General features: G+C 38.3%; 1 protein-coding gene across 1 annotated transcript in view; it reads left to right on the top strand.

Annotated features, from left to right (window-relative positions):
- The window catches only part of RhoGEF2 (Rho guanine nucleotide exchange factor 2), a 764,869-nt gene that overhangs the window by 396,591 nt on the left and 342,827 nt on the right, over positions 1 to 25,451 (top strand). The window contains exons 23-24 of the mRNA XM_090384978.1: positions 8,612 to 8,707; positions 21,391 to 21,499. Coding sequence (XP_090241104.1) covers positions 8,612 to 8,707; positions 21,391 to 21,499 — 205 coding nt within the window. The remainder of the gene's footprint in view (positions 1 to 8,611; positions 8,708 to 21,390; positions 21,500 to 25,451) is intronic.

Genomic DNA, 25,451 nt, shown 5'->3' with positions numbered 1-25,451 from the left:
AGGGCAACAAGATTAGTGAATGGAACAATGGGGTGCTCTTACGAAGAAAGGCTTAAGTTTTGCAAATTACAGTTTCTGGAGACTATGCACCAATGAGGTGATCTGATAGAGGTGTATAAAGCCTTGAATATTTTGAGCATGCTTAATGCCGATGGGATTCTTCCTCTTGCTCAGAATAATTATCTGAGAAGGCATGAATTCAAATTGAGGAAAGACAGTTGTAGGATAGATGTGTGGAAATTTGCCTTTAGCCAGCAGGTAGTTGGTTGGTGGAACAAACTTCCATCCCTTGTTGTGGCAGTTGATAGCCTAAATAAATTTAAGGCCCAGCTGGACAGGTATTTCGAATGAACGGGAGGGGTGAAATGGGAGTGGTTTTTTTTTTTTTTTTGGCTGATATTGCATAAGCTTGCTTTCTTGCATCATATGCCTCTACTAATGCTATCCATGTCCAGTTGTACATCTTAAAATGTTGCATAAAGATAAGCACTTTTAATTAAATTTTGTTATAAGAACAGCAGTAGTGTAATTGCAGCCCTTAGAGCACATCAAAGACAAGCTTTTCTCAAGACCTTGTTTGAGAGGAACCATGTTAATTATAAGGCATTTCAAAGAAGGGTACCTAACACTTAAGTCCTAAAAATGATCATCCATTAACATTGTAAGTGATTTAAAGAATTGATGAGGTACAGCAGCAAAATGCCTGATCAAATTCATTGAGATTATCTTGTATGGATAATATTCCTGGAGCATGGTATATAAAACCTTAAAGGCAGGACTTCATCTTCCAAATAAAATCAAATAAATTAGTTTATTCACTCCATTCAAAGCCTTTAAAACCTCAGTCACCATTCCAGATGCTGCACTTCGCAGCATTTCAGTCTTTCTTTATAAGAGTGCCCTTTTGTCCCCCCGCCAGTAATCTTGTTGCTCGTCTCTACAACAGATCACATGCTTTCTAGAATGGGGCTTCCAAACCTATATACGGCGCCTCCGTAGCCAGGTGGGAAGGAGCAGCAGTGCGTAGGACACGCTTCTTGATTAGACCGGGGTTCGAGCCCGTCACCACCAAATACAGAGGATGCGGAAAGGTCAAGGAATGACCACCGCATTTCCCTGAGCAATATGGCCTTAGTTGCTAATGCTCCTAAAAACCAAAACAACATCCAAACCTATATGTAGAACTGCTCAAGATGTGGACTAATTGTTGTCTTGTACAACACTGTTATCGCACCCCCTTATCCCTGCTGCCAAAATTCCTGTATAGCATTGATAAAATCTTGTGGCCTGTCTGCACTGCTAAGAGAATTTCAAGTCTGACTGCAAAATTACTCCAGGTCTTTTTTTATTTATTTATTTTTTTATTTTTTTTTTTTCACTCTCCAGTATCCTGAGCATGGTACCACATAGCTGGTATGTTATTATGAGATTACTACTACCATATATTGTACCTTGTATTTACATTTAAACTTCAATTGCCAGTTCTTAACCCATCTGCCTAATTTTTGTAGATCTTGTTGCAGTAGCATATGCTAAATACTGTTGCTAACTATCCTGTCAACCTTTGTATCACTTGAAAACTTAGACATTAAGCATGAATCACCCTAATTAATATCATTAATAAATAATGAAAACAAGAGGCCTAGCACTGAGCACTGGGAGACTCCACTAATAACCTTAATCCAAGAAGAGATGCACTCATTGACAATCACTCTGATTTCTACTCAGTCATCCCTTTATCTGTAATAATAACTTGGCCCTAAGGCCACACTAATACAATTTGCACGACATTTTATATGGTACAGTACCAAAACGTTTTCTGAAATCTAAGTATATGATGCCAGAATTATTATTTTTACATCCAATTCTTTTGTTACTGCATCATAGTATCCAGTCTGATTCGTCAAACAAGATCTCCTCTTAACAAATCCATGCAAGTATAATTGCATTCTTGTCTAGACGTTTCTGCATCACTTCTTTAACCACTGACTCCCTCCATTATTTTCTCTTGAACAGAAGTCAAGTTAACAACTTTGTAATTACTTGCTTCCACATTTGTCCCTCCATGTATAGGAGCAATATTTGAACATCTCCAATCTAAGGATCTCTCATGAATCCATGGGAGCTCTCATAATTATGGTTAAATGCCTGCTTACCTCTTTTTTTCTGCTCCTCTTGATATAATTGAATAGATCCTATCAGCCCCACGTGCTTTGTTTACTTTGATTTTTATTGGTTTCTCTTTGACTTTATTCTTAGTTATCAGAAAATTGTTTAGCTTCCTGTTAGAATTTAATACACTTCTGGCATCATTATTCCCTAAAAAATGTCTTTTTTACTTTTCTTTGCATTAGCTTGCCTAACCCTCTTTGTTACTTGATTTCAGACTAGTTCATATATACTCTTTATCCTTTCTGGGAAAATTCCTGTATATCATTGACAGAATCCCATGAGCTCTCCTAGCAGCCTATGTGCACTGTTCAGAGAACTTTTTGTTGGATTGTTTGATTATCCATAGGTCTGTGTCAGATACCAACCAATTGGCATGTTATACTGGGATTATTACTACCAAAATGCAACATATATTAACCCCAGGGGCTCACATCTGGTGAGTATGGGCTTGGCACACCCAGGGTCTTGAGCTGGATATCATCATTTTGGTGATTTCCTTTTACTTCTCTCTCTCTCTCTCTCTCTCTCTCTCTCTCTCTCTCTCTCTCTCTCTCTCTCTCTCTCTCTCTCTCTCTCTCTCTCTCTCTCTCGGTCACAGGGTAAATTAATTTTTTTTTTTTTTTTTTTTTTGCTGGTGCAGTATAAGCCACAGGCTTCCTCGCACCTTATGGCTAATAATAATAATAATAAACCTTGATTGATACTTTTCATCCCAACAACCTAATTTTTCCAGGTCTTGTTAGAGAATTTAGACAGGCAGGCTGAAAAGTAGCATTGAGTTCAGGTGAGATAAAAGTTTAGAGGGGACATATGAAATGTTTTTTTGTGTTTTTTTTTTTTTTAAGCTGAATCATCCAAGAGAATAGGATTAAGTACATTTTACAAACATATATCAGTGAATTTGTGACAATTTTTGATGAATGTATAATTATAAGATTATTAGTGTGATATAATTTTTAAAATTTTAGCATTAAAATCAGTATTAGTAGTGGCAAATGATGCAAGAAAGCAAACTTATACATCAGCCAAAAAAAAAAAAAAAAAAACACCACTTCCCATTTAATTAAAACATTTGAAAGAATAAAAACATAACTAATAGCCGACCGGGCTAGCCGAGTGGGTAAAGTACCTGCCCGGAAACCCAAAGGTCGCGGGTTCGATTCCCGCCTCGGGCTTGGATCAAAGTACTGCAAAAAAACCTTGGGAGGTGCAATATGGCCACAGAAGCCGATGCGCCAACAACTACCAAATCAAAAAAAAAAAAAAAAAAATCATAACTAATACTTGAACATTTTAATGACCTGAGTGGAATACGAAGAAAGAATGAAATATAAGTGTAATTTAGAACCTATTTAAGAAATTGTAAAACTGTTGCAAATTGAAGATTTCTGAAGCAAAAAAATTAATTCCATTCAAGGCAATTTTATTCATTATATTAAGGGAGGTGCAATGGAAGTAAGCAAACCCTTAGCCATAATTATGAGAGAGCATACTTTTGATTCAGGAGAGGTCTCTGGACTGGAGATGTGAATGTATCCCCAATTCACAAAGGGGATACATTCACACATGAATCAAAGGGTGAAATGAGTAATTACAGACTATTAGCTTGACTTCTGTTTCAGGGGAAATAATGGAGTCAGTGGTTAAAGAAATAAGGCAGGACCATCTAGATAGAAGTGCAGTTATACTTCAGTCACTGCATGGGTTCATTAAGGAGGGGGGGGTCTTGTCTCACCAGTTTGATTGGATGCTATGATGCAGTTGCAAATGAACTGATCGCAAAAAATAATTTTGATATCATATACTTGGATTTCAGGAAAGCTTTTGATGCTGTTGCACATAAGACTGTACAAATTGGAGAATTGTGTTAAGGGCAAATTACTGCTTTGGATAAATGGATGGTTGAGTGGGAGAAGACAGAGTGGTTATCAATGAACACTGCTCTTCATGGACTAATGTTGTTAGTGGAGTATCATAGGGTTTGGGCCCATTGTTGTTTTCTTTATATATTAATAATATTGATGAAGGTATATCAGGCTTAATGTCAAAGCTTGCAGATGATACAAAGGTTGACAGACTGGTTAATGACAGTAATGAAGGTATGATGCTGCAACAAGATCTGGCAAAATTTGGCAGATTGGCGGAGAAATGGAAGTTGAAAAAGTTTGAAATTGATCAATGCAAGGTACTACATATGGGAAGCAGAATAATGTACCAACTGTGTGGTACTACACTCAGGGTAGTGGAAAATGAAAAGGATCTTGGGGGGTAATTGTGTAGTCAGATATGAAGTTCTTTGAGCAGTGTAGACAGTTTGCTAGAACAGCTCAATGGGTTTTGTCAATGATATACAGGAATTTTGCTAGCAGGGATAAGGACTTGATTATCCCATTTTATAAGGCAATGGCCAGGAATCTTGAGTACTGTATACAGGTCTGAAGGCCTTGTTTTAGAAAGGATGTTGAGTTGCTGGAACAAGTATCCAAACTTGCATATGATACTAAGGTTGGCAGGGTTATTAATGAGAGTAAAGACAGTATGCTGCTGCAACAGAATAATCTAGATAAGTTGGGAAAATGGACTGAGAAGCGACAACTGAAGTTTAACATTGACAAGTGCAAAGTACTGCATATGGGTAGCAGTAACCCAAGAGAAACATACCAACTGTGTGGTACTCAACTCAGGTAAGTGGAGAATGAAAAAGACCTGGGGGTAATTGTGAAGTCAGATTTGAAGTTTGCTGAGCAGTACAGACAGGCTGCCAGAGCAAGTCATGGAGTCTTGTCAATGATATATAGGAATTTTGCTAACAGGGACAAGGAGGTGATTATCCCATTGTACAAGGCAATAGTTAGGCCACACCTTGAATACTGCATACAGGTCTGGACGCCTCATTTTACGAAGGATGTAGAGTTGCTAGACCGAGTGCAAAGAAGAGAAACAAGGGGAACAAATGAGTACTCTTACCAAGAAAGGCTTAAGTTCTGCAAATTGCAGCACCTGGAGACTAGGCATCTGTGAGGTGATCTGATTGAGGTGTATAAGGCCTTGAATGGGTACAGCAAGCTGAATGCTGATGGGATTCTTCCTCTTGCTCAGATTATGAACCTCAGGGGGCATAGATTCAAATTGAGGAAAGACAGTTGTAGAATAGATGTGTGGAAATTTGCTATTAACCAGCTCACTATCTAGCTCAGCCTTAAATAAATTTAAGGCTGAGCTAGACAGGCATTTGGAGTGAATGGATGGGTGAAATAGGAGTTTTTTTTTTTGGTTGATGCTGCATAAATTTGCTTTCTTGCATTGTATGCCTCAATTAATGCTAAAGAAGTAAGATGCCAGGGAAGGGTAAGAAGGTTGTGAGTGCAGCGAGGTGCTTTTACCAGTAATGACTTCAGTTTTGAAAATTGCAGCATCTGGGGACTACTCATCTGTAAGGTGATCTGATTGAGGTGTTTAAGACTTTGAATGACTTGAGCAAACTCAGTACTGATGAGATTCTTTCTTTTGTTAAGATTATGCACATGAAGACTGCATAAACTCAAATTGAAAAAGGATGGTTGCAGAATATATCCATGGAAGTTTGCCTTCAATCAACAGGTGGTTGATTGCTGGAACAAGCCTCCATCCATTGTTGCAGAATTGGATAATTTGAATAAATTGAAGGAAAAAGTAGACAAACTGTTGGAGGAGATATGAAATGGATTTTTTTTTTTTTTTTTGTCTGATGCTGTATAAGCTTGTTTTATTGCATCCTTTTCTACTACTAATACTAATTACTGGTACATTGCAGTAGCTAAAAGTTAGCCTTTAAAAACTGTTGTAATAGTGAAGCCTTATCATGTAGGAATGTTGTCGCCATGCTTTCACTACCTCAAAAACGTGATTCATGATACAAGGCAGAATAGACAGCAAATGGCTGGATCTTTACTCTGAAAGAAACAACACGTTTTGGCTTTTTTAAGCCTCTGTTAAGCAGAATGGTGTTATTTCACCAAATGATGAGTCATCTTCCACTTCACGTCTTAGACATGTTCTGTTACAGGCCATTCCTGCATGAATGATATTTTTTTTTTATGAAAACCCCAAACATGAAAGGTACCAAAAGCCTATAGTACTTAGTACCGTGCATGGGTTGAAGGAGAAGTATGGGGGGAGGGGATGCCGGAAACTTTGCTCTAGAGACTAAACATGGGTTTCACCACTTCAAGCCTCCAATAAGCAAAGTGGTGGTATTTCACCGGTTGATGAAAGTCATCTACCACCTGCCATAACCTCTGCTTATATTGGTTTACATTTGGTGGTTACACATAGTGAAAGTGTGATGTACTAGAGATAGCCACCTAATACAATTAAAAATAAATTTTCTGTTTGTACTCCAGGATAACCACAGGGACAGAGGGGTTCACAAGATAGAAGGAAAGGAATACAAGAGCTATTGCCATATTTAGCAGTCACGCAGGCTTGAACCATGGTCACTCAAAGCATGTGTACTTATACCACTAAGATGCCACCTGTAGTATACCAAACAGGGAATTGTTATTGTAATTCTTGTTATAACTGACAATTCTACCAGCACAAAGTGCAAGCCGAGGAATTGACTGTCACCAAATGAATAAATGTCAAAATTTGCTGTGCTCAACTCAGAAATATGATTAAAATATCAGCTCTGTTTAGTACTGGCCAAGTGGTAACCTTAGCCATTATTACTCTGCAGTATATGAGCTTAATTTCAGTTAAGGGTATATGGGCACTCCCTGACTTATGTAATACTCGACTTACAGAAATTTGACTTTACGTAAGTTCTTGCTGGCCGGTGCAAACTTACAAAAATGTGGAAACATGTTTTGCATCCGTAAGAATAAATGGAGGTATCGTGAAAATATCGTAATGTGAAACCTAATAGCACTTTTTTTTTTTGGTAATTCGTTTCAAGACCTTGGAAGTTGAAATTTTCTTTATATAACTAAGTTATTTATCTCTCTAAAAGGTCATTTTTATAATGGAAATTGTCATCATTATCATATGTTCAGTTATAAGAATCAGTTTTGAATGCCTTTGTGATATTTTTCTAAAGCCCGTTTCTGGAGGTCACGACCATAAAACAACAAAAACAATTTGCATTTTCTGGTTATTGGGCTTTTCTGTTAGCGCATCTAATTATAAAAGGGTAGTAAACTTTAAAAATTAAAAACAATGGTAAGGGAAAGCGACCAACGGAAAGTACAAGTGGTAGCAGTGCTAGGAAACGGAACAAAATTGATTTAGAAATGAAAATGATTGTAAGAAGCAGGACAAAGGGATTAGATCTTGCTGCTTCAACATAGAATACTATTTTAAAGGACAGTGTGCATATAAAAGAACATGTTAAAGGATCAACAGTGATCACTAAACAGTGTTCAGGTGCTATATCGAAGATGGAAAAGCTATTAATAATATGGATGGAAAATCAGATTCAGAAGCAAGTGCCCCTAAGTCCAATGGCCATTCAAACAAAAGCAAGGAGTATTTATGAAGATATTTAGGATAAGTACGGAAAATCCCAAGCCAAGTTCGTGGCAAGCAATGGGTGGTTTAATTGGTTCAAGCATTGCGCTGATTTTCACAACAATAAAGTATGCGGTGAAGTCGCCAGTGACAATTCTGCAGCTGCAGAAAAATTTAGTGATGTGTTAGAAAAAAAAAAAAAACTTCTAAATCTCCACAGCCCTCAACTTCCACAGCAGTGTATTTATCAGCTGGAGAGTTAATTCTGGCAACAATGGTCGAAAGGTAAAACGTTCTGACGTTATGTCCTATCTCCTCTCTCTTTTTGTAATTTTGTACACTTTTGTAATTTTTTCTGCACATGAGATAAAAAAAAAGTTGAATTAATAATTCTATTTACATGTTCGTTGAACATTTCTTTTTTGCTTCAATCAAATTCAGTGCGCATAGTTGCAAGTGCTGCATGAGCATTTAGGGAAATTCCGACTTGCGTAAAATTTGACTTTCACAGAGTTCTGCGAAATGCAACCCTTATGTATGTCGGGGACTGGCTGTACAGTTTTATGTAGCACAACATTAGGGTCATAAAAGTACTAACATTCACAAATAGTTGGGTAAGTGATACAAACACTAATCACTTAGAAACATTGAGGCTCTCAAAGGATTCCAAATAAATTGTTAAAATTGTATTGGTCTGTTATCTTGTGAAGTTTCTTGATTAGTTAGAGCCTTTATCTTTATTTCAACCATTTATATCTAATCAAAAACAAAGATTGTTGTGAGAATCACTTTTTCACGCAATATTTTTTATGTTTGTCATATGAGTCATTACCTAAGTTATTTTTTAAATAGTGTGAAATTTATACCTTTGAATGTCCCCACACACACTTCATTAAACTATCCTTTTTTTAATATCATTAAAATGCTTGATCTTATTGTTTTTAAATATTAGTTGAACGAGCCAAAAGGCTGAATGAAGAAGGTAACACTGAATCAGGAATGTCGGTTGTATATACCAGTGGGAGTGGAGAAAATTCAGCCGAATGTAGTAAGTTATTTATATTTTTTGCTTGATCTATGATATCAGTTTTTTGTTTACAGTCTTGAATGTTTAAATAGAAGCGGTGCAATAAATATTTGCTTGTATTGTGCTGGTGTTAAGTTTTTTTCAGAAACTGCTAGTGTGGTGGATGGGGGTGCATAATTTAATAATATGACAGTAATAATAACAGGATAGAAAAGATTTCTTTTCTACTTCAGGCTGTCCTTATGGAATATACATATAACTTGGAAACTGATATGGATAGTTATGAATGCCTGAGAGATTTCTTAACACTAATCATCATCATCATCATCTGTCATCGTTTTGCTATTCCACGGGTCGATGTATGAAGCTTCGCCAATGTGCCCCATACATGTACTTCTCTCTGTCGTTGATTTCACTCCAGTTATCTCCTCTCTTAATGACATCGGTCTTTTTCATGTCTTGCCATTTCATTATTGGTCTCACTCTTGGTCTTTTGTCCCTTAATTGTAAATGAAACATTCTTCTTAGCAAACGCCTCTTGTTCATCCTCTTGACATGTCCAAACCATTTCAAACCTTTCAATCCTATTCTGAAGTTTTTCAACCAGAATTCTCTCTCTAATCACATCATTCCTGATTTTGTTGCGTCTTGTCTTTCCGGCTATGCTCCTCACAAATCTCATTTCTGCCTCCTGAATTCTGCTTTCATCCTTTTTCCTCATAGTCCAAGATTCAGATGTATACCTCAGAACTGGTACGTAATAGGCCTGATTATATAGCCTTCTTACTTCAGTGGTGTGTTCCTGTTCCAGATCAGATCTTTTGTCTACCTATAGAAATTCCCACCCGCTTGTATCCTACTTATTTATTTATCTATCACTCCAGTCTTTGTAATGGTCTGGTCTTCCTAGATACTTGAAGTTGTGAACTATTTTTAGCTTTATCTTCCATTGTAATGTATCCGTCAAGCTCGCTACTCCTCTTTAGAACCATTACTTCACTCTTCTCCTGACTGAAAACCAGTCCAAATTCATTGGCCATACTAGCCCATATATCAACTTGCTGTTGCACTTGTTCCCTGCTCACTCCCCATATGCAGAGGTCATCTGCAAAGAGCATGACTTTCATCTGGTTCTGTCCAAGTTGTTCCACCACTCTACATTGCACATCATTCATGACAGCTATGAATAGTAGTGGTGACAGGACGCCTCCTTGCCTCAAACCTGATGTTATTTCAAAGCTCTCCATCAACCCCATCACTGTTCTTTGCTCACTGTGTTGGTGCACATATTCTCAATTCTCTCCACAAGACGTTCCTCTATCCCCAAGTTTCTCAAAACCTCCCACACTTTATCTCTCTTTATGGCATCAAACACTTTCTTTATAACGAAAAATGCCATCCATAATTCGTTATTGTGTTCATAACACTTTTCCATCGGTTGCCTGATACAGAAAATTAGATCCATCGTCGATCTGCCAGACCTAAAGCCATACTGTTCCTCAGCCATCCTATTTTCAATTGTTCCTCTTATCTTTCACTCTAACACTCTCTCATACAGCTTACTCACGTGTGATGTCAGTGTGATGCCTCTATAATTGGAACACTTTTTCCTGTTCCCCTTCTTGAACAATGGGATGATCAAACCTTCTTTCCAGTCCTTCGGCACCTTTCCCTCATCCCAGATCTTACGGAACAGTCTGTATGTCCACACTATCCCTGTGTCGCCTCTAGCCTCTCTCCATTTATCTAATACATACCAGCAGACTTACCTGTCTTGATGTATTTCCATGTCTGCACTAAATCATTCTACTTCAAGTCTGTCTGCTCTCTCTCTCTATCTTCTCTTCCATCCCCTCTTCAATGATCAACCTGCCTTTGTCCCTTTTGCTGGCTGTCCTGCATGTTCAACAGATTTTCAAAATATTTCCATGTTTCCTCTTATCTCTTCATCCTTGGTTATTAGGTTCTCATTCTCATCCATCGAGTATTTGCTCTGTTCACCATACCGTACAGAGTATTTTTATTACCGTTGATATCTTGTCATAGAGTTTCACTCCATTCTTCCAACCACAGTCTTCTCTCCTCGTTAACTATTCTTTTAGCCTCTCTCTTCACAGTTTCATATCTCTTTATTCTCATCATTTCTGTTCTGAAAGTAGTGGCCCCGAGTGCCAAGTGATAGTGACAAGCGATTTTCTTCCTGCGAATATATAGTGCTCTCCCAAAGTGTTATAGTTTTGTTTCTTTTCTAGCGTCATGTTCTGTTCTTTAAAGGATAAAAGTAAGAACCAAGAGAGGAAATCTACCTTTCTTTTTTATTCTATATATTCATTACTAACCCTTTACTTACTTCAACAACCGCTTGGTCACTGGTGGCACCGCTCCTGCCTCCACGTGGCGGGGCCAGTAACCTGGGGGATAAGACAACCCCTGGGGCTAAAAGGAGCACAGATGGAAACAAGTGATTTTCCACGCTTAGAGCCGAAGAGCTCTCAAGCAAATGACATTCACGACACTGACCATGCATTCTCTCTCTCTCAAAGAGAATGAAGAAAGACATTGGCAGACAGGAATTACCAGCATTCCTGATAGTACATTCTCTGTCAACACAACCTGTGGGCAAGGTCTCCCCCTTTATCATTCAGAGATGCCTCGAACATGCTGCAGGTTCACCAAAAATGGTGAAAAGTCTCCAATCTGGAGATTTATTAATAGAGACCACCAATTCTCGACACTCTGAACTATTATTAAGTCTGACATCCTTGAGTGGAATCCCAGTTCGAATCACACCACATACCACCCTCAATTCTTCAAAGGGAGTGATCACTGAATGGGATCTATTGAACGTTCCTGCAGATGAAATAGCCCAGGAACTTAAAGAACAAAAAGTCACTCAGGCAAAGAGGATCATGATCCGAAAAGATGGCAGTTTAGTTCCTACCCAGAGTGTAATTTTAACTTTCAGTTCACCAAACCTACCAGCTTCAGTCAAGGCAGGATATTTAAACTGTCGCGTTCAGCCATATATTCCGAACCCCCTAAGATGTTTTAAATGCCAGAAATTTGGCCATTCCCAGACAGCATGCCATGGAGATGCAACATGTGCAAACTGTGGGTGTAAAACTCACACACAAACAGAATGTAAGGCACCAACCCCACAGTGTCCAAATTGCAAGGGCAGCCATCCGGCATACTCCAAAGACTGGGACCTCTGGAAGTTGGGGAAAAAGATACAAAAGTATAAAGTTGAAAATAAAGTTTCCTACCAAGAGGCAAGAAAACAAGTAAGATTAAATAATACAAAATGCACTTATGCCTCTGCTACTTATAGTCACCAGTCAGTAGCATGTCAGACAGAAGTGTCCATCCCTCCAGATACATCGATCTCAGACTGGGCTCGATCAGTCCTCTCGGTCCAACATCCATCAAAGGCAGTCGATCAATGTAGTAATACGCCACTGACAGTTTCATCCCAGAGACTTCCCCATTGTCAAGCAGTGGAAAATTTGCAAAAATTAGATCCAGTTGAGGTGAAGCAATCTCACCCCTCAAGACGCCCAAATTTTTTAAGAAAAGAAAAATCAAAACACAACAGATATAAACAAGCCACTCACAAAAAGCAAACTGACTCCTCTTCTGCTCACAGAACCAAATAATGGAAGAAATCGTACAATGGAATTGCAGAGGTTTTCGCAGCAATATTGATGATATCTATGAACTAATTAACCGTTACAATCCTGCTGCCATATGCTTGCAAGAGACAAATCTAACAACAAAAATATCCGTTTCAGTCAAAAACTATACTATCTTCAGAATAGATCTTCACTATACTATCTTCAAAACGATTGATCTGAAACTAACAGCCCCCATGGAGGAGTAGCTATACTAGTGGAATCACGACTCCCCTCCAGGCACATTCCACTGCAAACACCATTAGAAGCTGTTGCTACCCATATAGTAATCGGTATCACACTAACACTAGCCTCAATTTATCTTCCGCCGAATCAATCATGTACAATTCAACAACTGTTAAATATAATTTCTCAATTACCACCTCCTATTTGTTTACTAGGAGATTTTAATGGGCATCATCCATTATGGGGATCTCTTGTCTCAGACGGACGTGGTGAACTCACTGAAATGTTACTTGACCGAAAAAATTTGACACTATTGAATAATGGCTTACCGACATATATCCATTTTCCTACTGGGTCAACCAGTGCAATAGATCTCTGAATTTGCTCTCCGATCCTCTTCCCAACTATAGAGTGGGCAGTACATGACAATCCTCTAAATAGTGACCGCTATCTGCTGATCTGTAGTATTCAAACCACCCATCATCATCATCAGCCATTTTCAATCCACTGCAGGATGAAGGCCTCTCCAGCAACTTTCCGTTCCTTCTCTTTTGAGCACCGGCCATCCATTTACTATCCAAAAACTCATGAATTTCATCTATCCATCTCCGCCTTTGTCTTCCAGGTTTTCTTCTAGCTCCTCTTGGGTACCATTCTGTTATTTTCTTAGTCCATCTGTCATCATGTCTTCGAGCTATGTGTCCTGCCCAAGACCATTTTAGTTCTTTAGTTTTGATAAGAATGTCCTTTACTTGAGTTTGCTGCCTAATCCATGTGTTTCTCTTCTTATCTAACAGTCTGATTCCCAATATAATTCGTTCCATTCTTCGATGTGTATGTTCTCAGCTTCTCTTCCATTCTTTTGGTGAGTGCCCAAGTTTCACTTCCATAAGTCATGGTGGGGAGTATACATTGATTCATTATTTTACGTTTCAGACAAACTGGGATATTGCTCTTCAGTATGTGACTATATTTCCTGAATGCTATCCATCCAAAATTTATTCTTCTCTTGACTTCCAGCCATTTATCATTATTACAGCTAATAACTTGTCCCAGATAAGTATATGACTCCACCTTTTCAATTACAGCTCCTTCAATCATTATTTCCCTTTCCGTGGCATACTTGTTCATCATTACTTTTGTTTTAGCCATATTCATCTTTAGTCCAAAATCCTTACTAACTGTGCATAACTGATTAAGATTTTCCTCTAATTCTTTGGGATCGTGGCTTATGACCACAATGTCATCTGCCAATCGTAAATGGTTTAGGTACTCTCCGTTTACATTGACTCCTTTCTGCGACCAGTCTAATCTTCTGAAAGCTTCCTCAAGGGCAGCAGTAAACAGCTTTGGAGATATTGTGTCTTCTTGTTGAACTCCTTTCTCGATTTTAAATTTGCTACTCTCTTTGTCTAGTCTAATAAAGGAGGTAGCACTCTCATATATTTTCTTCAAAATCATAATATATGGGGTATCTATGCTTTGACTTTGCAGTGCCCAAAACATTGCGTTATGCTGTATGGAGTCAAATGCCTTTTCATAATCCACAAATGCCAGGCATAATGGTGTTTTATATTCATTTGCTTTCTCCATTAGCTGTGATATTGCGTGAAGGTGATCCATAGTTGAGAATCCTGTCCTAAAGCCAGCTTGCTCTTTCGGTTGATTCTCATCAAGTATTCTTTCTAATATGTTAGTAATGACCCTTGTGAACAACTTGTAGATGTGGAATAACAAGCTAATTGGTCTATAATTTCCAATTTCTGATTTATCTCCTTTCTTATGCAGCAAAACTATGATTGCATTATTCCACTGCTTAGGCGTCACACCTTTTCTAATGCACTTTGTGAAGAGTCTTGCCAGTTTTTGTGTTATGTCTCTTCCTCCCAATTTTAACAACTCTACAGTAACTTCATCTTCCCCCGGGGCTTTCTGATTCTTCATTTTCTTCAATGCATGTTCTACCTCATCAGGAAGAATATCGGGTATGTCGTATGTGTTGCCACTTTGCAATCCATCTTCCCCACTGCTGGCATCATTTCCTCGCTCTTTGTATAATTCTCTATAGTAGACTTCTGCTATTTGAATTATGCCTTCTCTGCTGTTTATAAGTGCACCATCGCTATTCTTCAGTTTCAGTATCATTTGTCTTTCTGTATTACTGCTCATGGCTGCTGATTTAAATCCTTTGTTTTCCCTTAATGCTTGTTCCACATTTCTTGTGTTAAATCTTCTTATGCTCTCTCTGAATCTCTTTCTAATGGCTTTGCATAACTCAGTATACTCAATTTTCTCTCTGTCAGTGTTTTTCTTGCTCTTCATTTGTCGTCTTCGGTTCATCATGACAAGTGTTTCTTGACTAATTTTTTCTTCTTTGTATTTCTTTTTCGTTATAGGTTTCTTGGGCTTTATCACTTTCAGAAAGTTGTAATATTCCTCGTCGATATCTTGGTCCTGAGTAGTCTGCAGAAGCTCAAACTTGTTCTTAAGTTCCAGTACATACTGCTTTTTCTCCTCTTCTGTCATCTCAAAGACCTTTATATTATTTACTCGAGTCAGTTTTTTCCTTTCCTTTCCTACATCTATATCAAGTGTACATCTTACCATTCTGTGATCACTTCCAACATTTACCTTATTCAGGACGGTTCCTGAATAAGGAAAGTGGACATGGAAGAATCTATTTGGACTCTTCCATGTCCACTTTCTGTTCACCCTTTTCTTGAAAAAAGTGTTCATTACTGACAGTCCTTGAGATTCTGCAAATTCCACAAGTCTTTCACCTCTTTTATTTCTTTCACCAATTCCAAAATTTCCTATAGTTCCTCTTTCTGCACTGTTTTGCCTTTTTCCAACCTTAGCATTGAAGTCCCCCATAATAATAGTGTAATGGGTTTTCTGCTCATCTAGAAGACTCTCAATTTCGGTGTACATTTCTTCAACCTCTTCATCATCATGGCTCGATGTTGGTGCATAAATCATTATAATCTTTAGCTTGTACCTCTTAGAAATCTTGAGTATTAGTCTTGACACCCTTGGTGATGTACTTTTGAATTCCAAAATGTTGTTTTTAAAATCTTTATGGACCAGAAACCCAACTCCACCTTCACTCCTTTCACTGTTTTCATTGTTGTACAGCAGATTTCCACTTGATAAACTTATAAGTGATTCATTTCTTCTTCTTGTTTCAGCCAAACCGATGATATTCCAATTCATATTTTCTAATTCCTTTTCCAGCTCTAATATCCTGTCTTCACCGATGAGTGATCTTACGTTATAACAGGCCAAGTTCAGTTTCCGTGCATGGCAGCCTGGTCGTACCCAGAGATTCTTAGCACCCTCTGCTTCCACTCTGATCCTCTTGCTGCCGTATGAGGGAGAGTGAAAGCTGCTGGGGACTGAAGGCCATTTGTATTGTTGTGCTGTCATATGCTGGAGGGTTTGGTCTTTTCCTCTTCACGCTGACCAGGCGTCTTGAAGAGAACCACTCTACACGTTCGTTGCCACCTAAGTCACGTAAAAGGGCTTACCATCGAGAAGGTGTGCATAAGTGGATTTTAGGGAGGCAGGCCAACCGGACTTCTCCTAAATCTTCTGTAATAGAGAGATATTGGATCCATCAGTGTTTTAGGCTGAGTGTTTGATAACACACAGGATACCTGTTCCCCTCTAAGCCCATTTGAAACCACCCAATCCAAACAAACTGAAACAAAAACAAAATGGAAATTTTCCAAAGCAAACTGGAAGAAATTTACCAGTCATGTATCTTTTGATGATGACACCATAGTCTTCTGCTATTGACACTGTCACCGATCATATCACAATGCAGATACTAACAGCTGCTAAAGCCGCCATCCCTCAGTCTCAAATAAGAAACCATCGGCATACCAATCACTGGTGGAATGGTGATTGTAATAAAGCGAAGAGAGAAAAAAAAAAGCATGGAACACCTTCCGCAAACATCCCACCACTGCCAACCTTATTAACTTCAAGAGACTGAGAGCCAAAGCTCGTTATATCCAGCAGAAGGCGAAAAAAGACTTGTGGATAAAATTTGCTCCTCAATCAACAAAGACACTGATACCCGAATAATCTGGGAAAAAATAAAGAAACTAAATGGTAAATATCATAAGTTGCCTTCTATTATTAATTGGAATGGGAAGGAGATCTCATCTGCTGATGAAATTGCCAATGCCCTAGGAACGGTGTTCTGTGAATTGTCCGCCTCAACTGCATATCAACCATCTTTTCAAAAAATCAAAGCTGAAGCTGAGAAAAGGAAACTAAACTTCAAAACTACATATCCTTTTACCTATAACCAACCACTCACAATATCTGAACTGAAAGAATCTATATATACATCAAGAAACAACTCTTCTGGTCCTGATGGAATCTACAGTATAATGATTCAACACCTCAATCAGAAATCACTAATTTCATTGCTAAACTTTTACAATAGAATATTCTCAGAACATATATTCCCTACTTCCTGGCGACATTCTTACGTAATAGCCATACCTAAACCTGGAAAAGACCATTCGATTCCTAACAACTATAGACCAATTTCTCTAACCAGCTGCCTGAGTAAGACTTTGGAAAAAATGGTTCACCATCGACTCACCTGGTACCTTGAATCCGAAAACATAATCAGTAATAATCAGTTTGGCTTTCCGAAGAATAGATCTTCCCTAGACCTCATGACCAAAGCCGAATCCAACATAAGAAATGCATTCATCAGAAATCAACATCTCGTCATGATATGCCTTGATATAGAGAAGGCCTTTGATGCCACATGGCGCTATGGTATCCTAAGAGATCTCCATTCTATTCATATGAGAGGCCATTTACCATATTTTATTCAAAGCTTCCCTTAGCTTTCGAAGTGAGGTACTGGCAGGTTTTATCTCAAACATACATTCAAGAAGGAGTCCCACAAGGCTCTGTTCTTAGTGCTACTCTGTTTGCAATACGAATAAACAACATCACAAACAGCATTCCAAATACTGTTGACTCGTATCTCTATGCAGGTGATCTTACCATATCCTGCCATTCCCAGAATATGAACTATATTGAGAGGCATCTACAAATATCCATTAATAACATTGAATTATGGATTGCGCAAAATGGATACAAACTGTCAAGCCACAAATCTACAGCTATACATTTCTGCACGAAGTGTGCAATGCATCCTGAACCTGAGTTGCACATGGCCAATCATCCACTACCAATTGTGAACAGTATTTGCCTCCTAGGGCTAATTTTTGATAAGAAGCTAAACTTCCAGGAGCACATCAAGTATCTAAGAACCACTTGCACAAAGAAAATGAATATACTACGGGTCGTCTCCAGTACATCTTGGGGCGCCGATCGTTATAGCCTGCTCCATTTATGTAAATCTCTAATTAGATCTCGATTAGACTACGGAGCACCTGTTTATGACTCAGCTAGGCAGAGCACCTTGGCCTGTCTTGCACCCATCCAACATTCTTCTCTTAGGATAGCCCTAGGTGCATATAGAACATCACCAGTTCAGTCTTTATGTTGAGGCTCACAAACCTCCACTTAGCATCAGAAGAAAGATGTTGCTGATAAACTACTCAGCTAAAATTAAAAGCCTGTCTACTCATCCGGTTTGGCCACTGTTGCATAATCCTCAATTAAAAACCCATTATGCAAATAAACCTAGAACAATTCAACCTTCTGGTATCAGACTGCAGAATCTAACAGAAAGCTGGAATATTCAGCTTGATAATATCATCAGAGAAAAAAAGATCCGGATCCCCCGTGGATTAACTTCACACTTTTTTCTGATGAATACTTTGAGCAATGGGGTAAAGGATCTATAGCAGATATTAACATCCAACAACTACATGTTGCTCACTCACAAAAGTATCCCCACTTTACCAAGATCTATACTGATGGTTCGAAGTCTGACAATCGAGTGGGTGCAGCTTCCGTCTTCCCTAATACAACTGTTTCAATTTCACTTCCAACCAGGTGGTAGATGACTTTCATCAACCGGTGAAATACCACCACTTTGCTTATTGGAGGCTTGAAGTGGTGAAACCCATGTTTAGTCTCTGGAGCAAAGTTTCCGGCATCCCCCTCCCTCCCATACTTTTCCTTCAACCCATGCACGGTACCAAGTACTATAGGTTTTGATACCTTTCGTGTTTGGGGTTTTCATAAAAAAAAAAAAAAAAAAAAAAACCGAATGCAACAGCTACACTGCTGAGCTCCATGCCATTAAGCTTGCTCTGGGAAACATCTCGCTAATGTCAATAAATAAAAGTATAATATATACTGATTCACAGAGTGCTCTTTTAGCTTTGAAAAGGACTTCCCCCACCTAAAAATCCTTTATTAAAGCTCATAAAACAGAAGCTGATGCGTCTTCATGAGCATCAGAAAACTGTTATCTTTTTCATGGATCCCTGGCCACAGTGGTATTCCAGGAAATGAATGTGCAGACAGTGCTGCTAAATATCCTTCCCTCATATCCTCAACAAATGACCTAGTCCCATATTCTGATTATAGACATAACATACGGAGAACATCTATGGAACAATGGATGCTTCTGTGGAAAATGCAAACAAATAACAAGCTATTCCAAATAAAACCTGAACCACAATTATGGACGTCTAGCCTTCATAAAAATAGAAAAGAAGTAATCTTAGCCAGAACTCGTATAGGTAACACTCACCTTACACATCTCTATCTGCTTACAGGAAACGATCCTCCGCAGTGTGCGCACTGCTCGCAACCACTTACAGTAAAACATATACTCCTTGAATGTAACTTGTTCAGCAATGCCCAAGGAATGTCTTTTAGTTTCATTTCAGATCTACAGCAACCTCTCTCTCTCTCTCTCTGAATAGCATAATAGGTAAAGAAGCAAATCTCTCTGAATTCTTTTTCTATATAAAACAAATAAAAATGTATGACCGTTTCTAACTGCTCACAGTGCAGTTATCATAAGTAACTCAATTAATTTGGGAGGTGCAATATGGCCTAAGTAGCTCTTGCGCTAGAAAACACAAAGTAGGTCCTGAATGCACTATTCTTGATTTTCACAGCCTCTCTCATCCTGTCATTCCACCATTGGGTTTCTTTCCATCTCCTTCTATTGCTTCTCCTTCCACAAACCTGTTCTGTCAGTCCTACTATACAGTCTTTGAATGCTTTCCATTTTGATTCCACACTGTTCACCATTGTCTTAGGTACAACCTTCCTGAACTCTTCTCTGAACATTGCTACTTTTTCCTTTTCTTTCAACTTCCACACCCTTAGTTTTCTCTTTTATTATTTTGATATTCAATTTAGGGAATCTTAAAACTCCAGTAACTAACCTCAAACTTATTTGTAACTGTATTCTTAACACTAATACAGTTACAAAAAAATAAAAAGGATGGTTGAGTGGGAGAACAGAGGATCAATGGGCACTGCTCTTCGTGGACTAATGTTATTAGTGGAGTCCGACACGGTTCGGCGTTGGGTCCACTGTTGTTTTTTATATTTATCAGTGATATTGATGAAGGTATATCAGGCTTAGTGTCGAAGTTTGCAGATGATACAAATGTTGGCAGGGTTGTTAATGACAGTAATGGCAGTGTGCTACTGTAACAGGATCTAGAAAATTTGGGAAGATGGGCTGAGAAGTGGCAACTGAAGTTTAACATTGACAAATGCAAAGTACTGCATATGGGTAGAAGTAACCCCAGAGGAACATACCAACTGTGTGGTACTACACTTGGGGTGATAGAAAATGAAAAATACCTGGGAGTAATTGTGCAGTCAGATATGAAGTTTTCTGAATAATGCAGACAGTCTGCAAGAGCAGGTCATGGGGTTTTGTCAATGATATATAGGAATTTTGCTAGCAGGGAAAAGGAGGTGATTGTCCCTCTGTATAAGGCAATGGTCAGGCCATGCCTTGAGTACTGCGTACAGGTCTGGAGGCCTCATTTTTGGAAGGATGTAAATTTGCTTGAGCGTGTACAGAGAAGGGCAACAAGATTGGTGTGGGGAATGAAGGAATCCTCTTACCAAAAGAGGCTTAAGTTCTGCAAATTGCAGCAGCTGGAGACTAGGCACCTGCGAGGTGATCTGATTGAGGTGTATAAGGCCTTGAATGGGTTGAGCACTCTAAATTCTGATGGGATTCACTTGTTCAGATTACGAACCTAAGGGAGCATAAATTCAAATTGAGGAAAGACAGCTGTAGAATAGATGTGTGGAAATTTGCCTTTAGGAAGCGGGTGGTTAATTTATGGAACAAACTTCCATCTGTCTTTGTGGAAGTTGATAGGTTAAATAAATTTAAGGAGGAACTGGACAAACATTTAGAGGGAATGGTTGTGTGAAATTTTTTTTGGCCGAAGCTTATACGCTTGCTTTCTTGCATCACATGCCACGATTACTATTACAAGAAGAAGATAGACCAGTGCAATTAACATGTCCATTTTGCCAATTAAGAATGCAGACTAAAGCTTCAATGCATTCAGGAGCAACATTATGAAAGAGTGGATAATAGCACTATCGTGTGAATCTCAGAGTCTACATGGGTAGCATAATTTGAAATGCCAATCTTGTGCTGACTCTTTGCAGTGTTGGTCTATTCATTTGTCATAGCTTCTGATTGCATTCAATCTGTTGGACATTGTATCATTCTGACATATCTGCCAATGAACAAAAAATTCTATATTAATAGAATTTTAACATTTCAAAAAAAAAAAAAAATTTAAATCTAAATTGTTATTTAAACTCCATTTTCATTCCCTTTCAGTCATCTTTTTTGGACCATCCATATTTGTGTATTATATGTAATAATTTTTTTCTTTCTTTAATTAGTGGAAAAATTGATAGCTGCAAACAAACTAGAGAAGACAAGGGAAACTGTTAGCATTGATGACAGCATTCCTTCAGTATCCATCCATGACGATATTGAAAAAATTAACCAGTAAGTTTAATTTTCACGTATTATATCTGTTTAGTATTATATCTTAATATTATATATGTTTAGTAAAAAAAAAAAAAAAAAAAAGTATGTTAGTAAAAAATATTAATTTAGTCTGTCTGAAATTAGTCTATTTTCTGTAATATGCAAATACAAACTGAGGTAGTGCCCTAGCTGTACAATAATGCTTTTTATCTTTGATATCATGAGGCCTTGCCCTAAATTCCTTGAGCAAACTTTTATATCATCAAGCATCTGACATATTGTGGATATTTCTCATCACTGAGTTGAGGCCATTCACACAGTGACTACTTACCCATCTATTAGTTGAGAGACTTTGTTCTTGGGATCTCTTAATTGAAACAAAATATGACAGACACTCTGAGCAGCATACAGTTGGAGGAATGTCAATTATTGTGGCACTGCAGAGAATATTAATTTCATCTAGAGGAGTCATCTCTAGGTCTTTGAGGAGGAAATCTGCTATGAACTAAAGTTACAGGGGGTGATAGCTGTTAAAAGAATTTCCACATGTAGGGATGCGGCGTAGTTAGTACCAACCAGAAACATCATCCTTACGTTTAATACTCCAACATCTGCTAATTCCATAACAGCCAGGTACCTAAATTGTGCAGTAAGGCCATATATTCCAAACCCACTCTGATGTTTCAGCTGTCAGAAACATGGGCATTCACAGCTGGCCTGCCATGGTGCATCTGATTGCGTTAGGTGCAGTGAAAAGACCACAAAAGCAGTGCACATACTTACTGCCACCAAACCCATTTGTGTCAATTGTGAAGACAAGTACTCTGCATACTCAAGGGCATGCCAATGGTGGAAACAAGAAAAGGAAATACAGCATCACAAAGCAGAGCTGAATATCCCAAATTGGGAGGTGAGAAAATTGGTAATGCCAGTAAGTAGCAATAAGCCCACTTATGCTCAGAATGCTGCAGCAGGGCCGCCGCGATTCAATGTGCCGCCAGTAAGCGAAATCAAATTTGCCGCCCCAAAATATTTGGATTGAAAAATAAAATAAGGCGTAAATAAAATAGCATTCATTTATTAAAAGAGAAAAGAATTACAAAATATCTCACATATAATATAATTAAACAACAAGCAAAAATAAAATCATTCTGAAATTCTGGAAATAAACTTTAACTTCTAAATCACAGTAATCGTATTCTATCACAATAATAAAATAAAGGGAAAATTATAATTTTTAAAAAAAATTATACAAATTTATGTTTCCTTGCTTTAAGAAATGTGAATTTATTAATTATTTCATTTATGTTTATTTTTTCCAAAAGGTCATTTTCTATTGAAATTATTGCCAAATTAGAAACTATTTGTTGAGACATTGTCGATCGTAAATAATTTTTGATTAATTTTAATTTTGAAAAACTGCGTTCATCTCAGGCAGTGGAAACTGGTCAAGTTAGAAAAATTCTTAATGCAATTGCTACATTTGGAAAAATATCTGTAAAATCGTTTTTAAAAATATATTGTAACAATTCAAATGGAGTAATGCAGTATTATCTTTAAGGGTAGTGAAGAAGAATTTAAGGTGCATTAAATATGAATTATTTGTTTCGTTCACTGTGTTTGGTTTTTTGTCTAACCTGCTGTTTGCTCACTCATAACCCAGAATTTGGAAATTACTGACTCCAGAGGCCCAATTACAATCAGAATTTGTGAAGCTAATAATTATAGAACAATTTTATCAAGTAGGGAATTTGTTTACGGCATTGAGTGTGCTGCCTTCACAAGGTTCTTTGTGTGCCATATTTGGGAAAGCCACATCTACATTCACAGACGTACAGGTCTGTGCAGGGCAATATCTGTTGTCGTTCAAATTTACACAGACCAGGGCAGATTGGCCATTCAGGAAGCCTGTGCTGTGCACACTCAAAAATTCGAATTGCATGCTCGAAAGTGGAATATTCTGAAAATATCCTACCATGGCTAACCTTTTAGCCTTTAAATTGTGCATGAGCCAAAGCACGCTACATACATCGTCAGAGTCAGAAGGAATCGTGGATCAGTTTCGCATCCTCTATTACACAAATGACCAGTGCTAAGGTGGTCTGGGAAAAAATCCAGAAAATGCAATGCACACTCTTCATTGGTCCTGCAATAGTGGATGTACTTTGCAGACTCTACTGCAATAGCAAATGCTCTTGGGGAAACATTTTCTAACATCTCGGCAACATTACCTTACTGCCCAGAGTTTCTGGTCCTTAAACACAAATCTGGAAAATAGCACTCGCCCTTACAAAGATTACTGATGTTGGACCAGACAACATTCATTATGAAATAATTAAACAACTTTCACCACAGGAAGAGCAGAAGGTTCAGCCATTGAACCTTCTGCTCTTCCTACCTAACAATCTTCCTTGAAGAGCAATTTCTGGACACCTGGCGCAAGGCAACTATTCTTGCTTTTGTCAAGCCAGGAATGGGTCCTAAATTTCCAAAAAAAAATTATCGTCCTGTTGCTCTGACTAGCTGTCTTTGCAAAATATTGGAGAGAATGGTTAACACCTGGTTTTTATGATACTTAGAATTGAATGACCTTCTCTCTCTCGCTTGCAGTGCACCTTCCGAAGGAACAGGACCACTTAATTAGAATGGTAATATCTATTTGAGATGCTTTCCTGAAAATAGAACACTTGGTATCCATCTTATTTCACATGGAAAAAGCATACAACACAAAGTTGGAGATTTGCTATTTTAAAAGACCTTTATAACCTCGGTGTAAGAGGTCATCTTCTCTTTTTGATTAAAAACTTCTTATCCCACCGTCATTTCCAAGTTAGAGTAGGATCCACCGTTTGCCAAGAAGAGGGGGTACCGCAAGGATCAGTCTTAAATGTCACGTTTTTTGCCATTAAAGCAAACTATTACCGAACAACTTCCTCCAACCATAAAAAATGCACTCTTATGTCGATGACTTCAGCATATTTTCTCAATCATGCAATATGAGTTATTGAGAGATGAGTCAATAGGTGCATTATGGCCACAGAAGCCAATGCGCCAATAACTACAAAAAAAAAAAAAAAAAAAAAACGAGTCAATAGACTGCAACGAGCTATTGACCATTATAATTCCTGGGCCACAGCCAATGGTTTCAGTTTCTCACTGGAGAAGACCATGTGTCCATTTCTGTTGCAAATATAATCTCCACCCCAAATCTGAATTACAACTTGGACAAAACACCATTCCAGTAGTAGCAGACACTCATATTTGACAAAAAAACTGGCATTCCTGCAACACATTCGTCAGCTGCGCACAAATTGCATGAGAAGGCTTAACATTCTTTGTGCTCTCTCTCTCTCTCTCTCTCTCTCTCTCTCTCTCTCTCTCTCTCCCTCCCCCCTCCCTCCCTCCCCTTCTTGGGGATCCACTTTATTCCGTCAGATGAAGTTTACTCTGTCTGTACTGTGCACTTGTATGATCAAAATTAGATTATGTATCTCAGGTATATTCTTCCACCAGAAATAGAGCACTTTGCTGGCTTCACCCCCATTCACCATCAGACCGTTTGTATTGCTACTGGAGCATTCAGTATATCACCTGTCTAACGTCTACATGTTTAAGCAAATGAACCATCTTTGTCGCTTCAACGAAAACAGTTGTTTTTACAGTATGCCTTTAAGCTGAATGCCCTGCAAAGATCACCCCATGTGGACAGCCGTTTTTGAGCCACGATAGGAAAATCTTTATAACAGACGTCTGACTACCAGTCGCCAATTTGACATTCGTGTTCAAGAGCTACTCACTGAGTGTAGTATCACGGTAGACAAGGTTACTCGATTACCAAAACAGCCCCTTCCATCCTGGCATGCTCACATATCAGCATGTGACTTCTCGCTCAAGAATGCAAAGAAATCTAATACACCTTCAGCTCTATAAGCAACACCATGCAGAACATTCTGACTTCTTGCCAGTTTAC

This window comes from Mastigoproctus giganteus, chromosome 11, assembly GCF_048544385.1.
Source record: "Mastigoproctus giganteus isolate SK-2022 chromosome 11, ASM4854438v1, whole genome shotgun sequence".
Classification (NCBI taxonomy): domain Eukaryota; kingdom Metazoa; phylum Arthropoda; class Arachnida; order Uropygi; family Thelyphonidae; genus Mastigoproctus; species Mastigoproctus giganteus.
The sequence above is the reverse complement of the archived record's forward strand: the minus strand, read 5'-3'. Positions and strand labels throughout refer to the sequence as shown.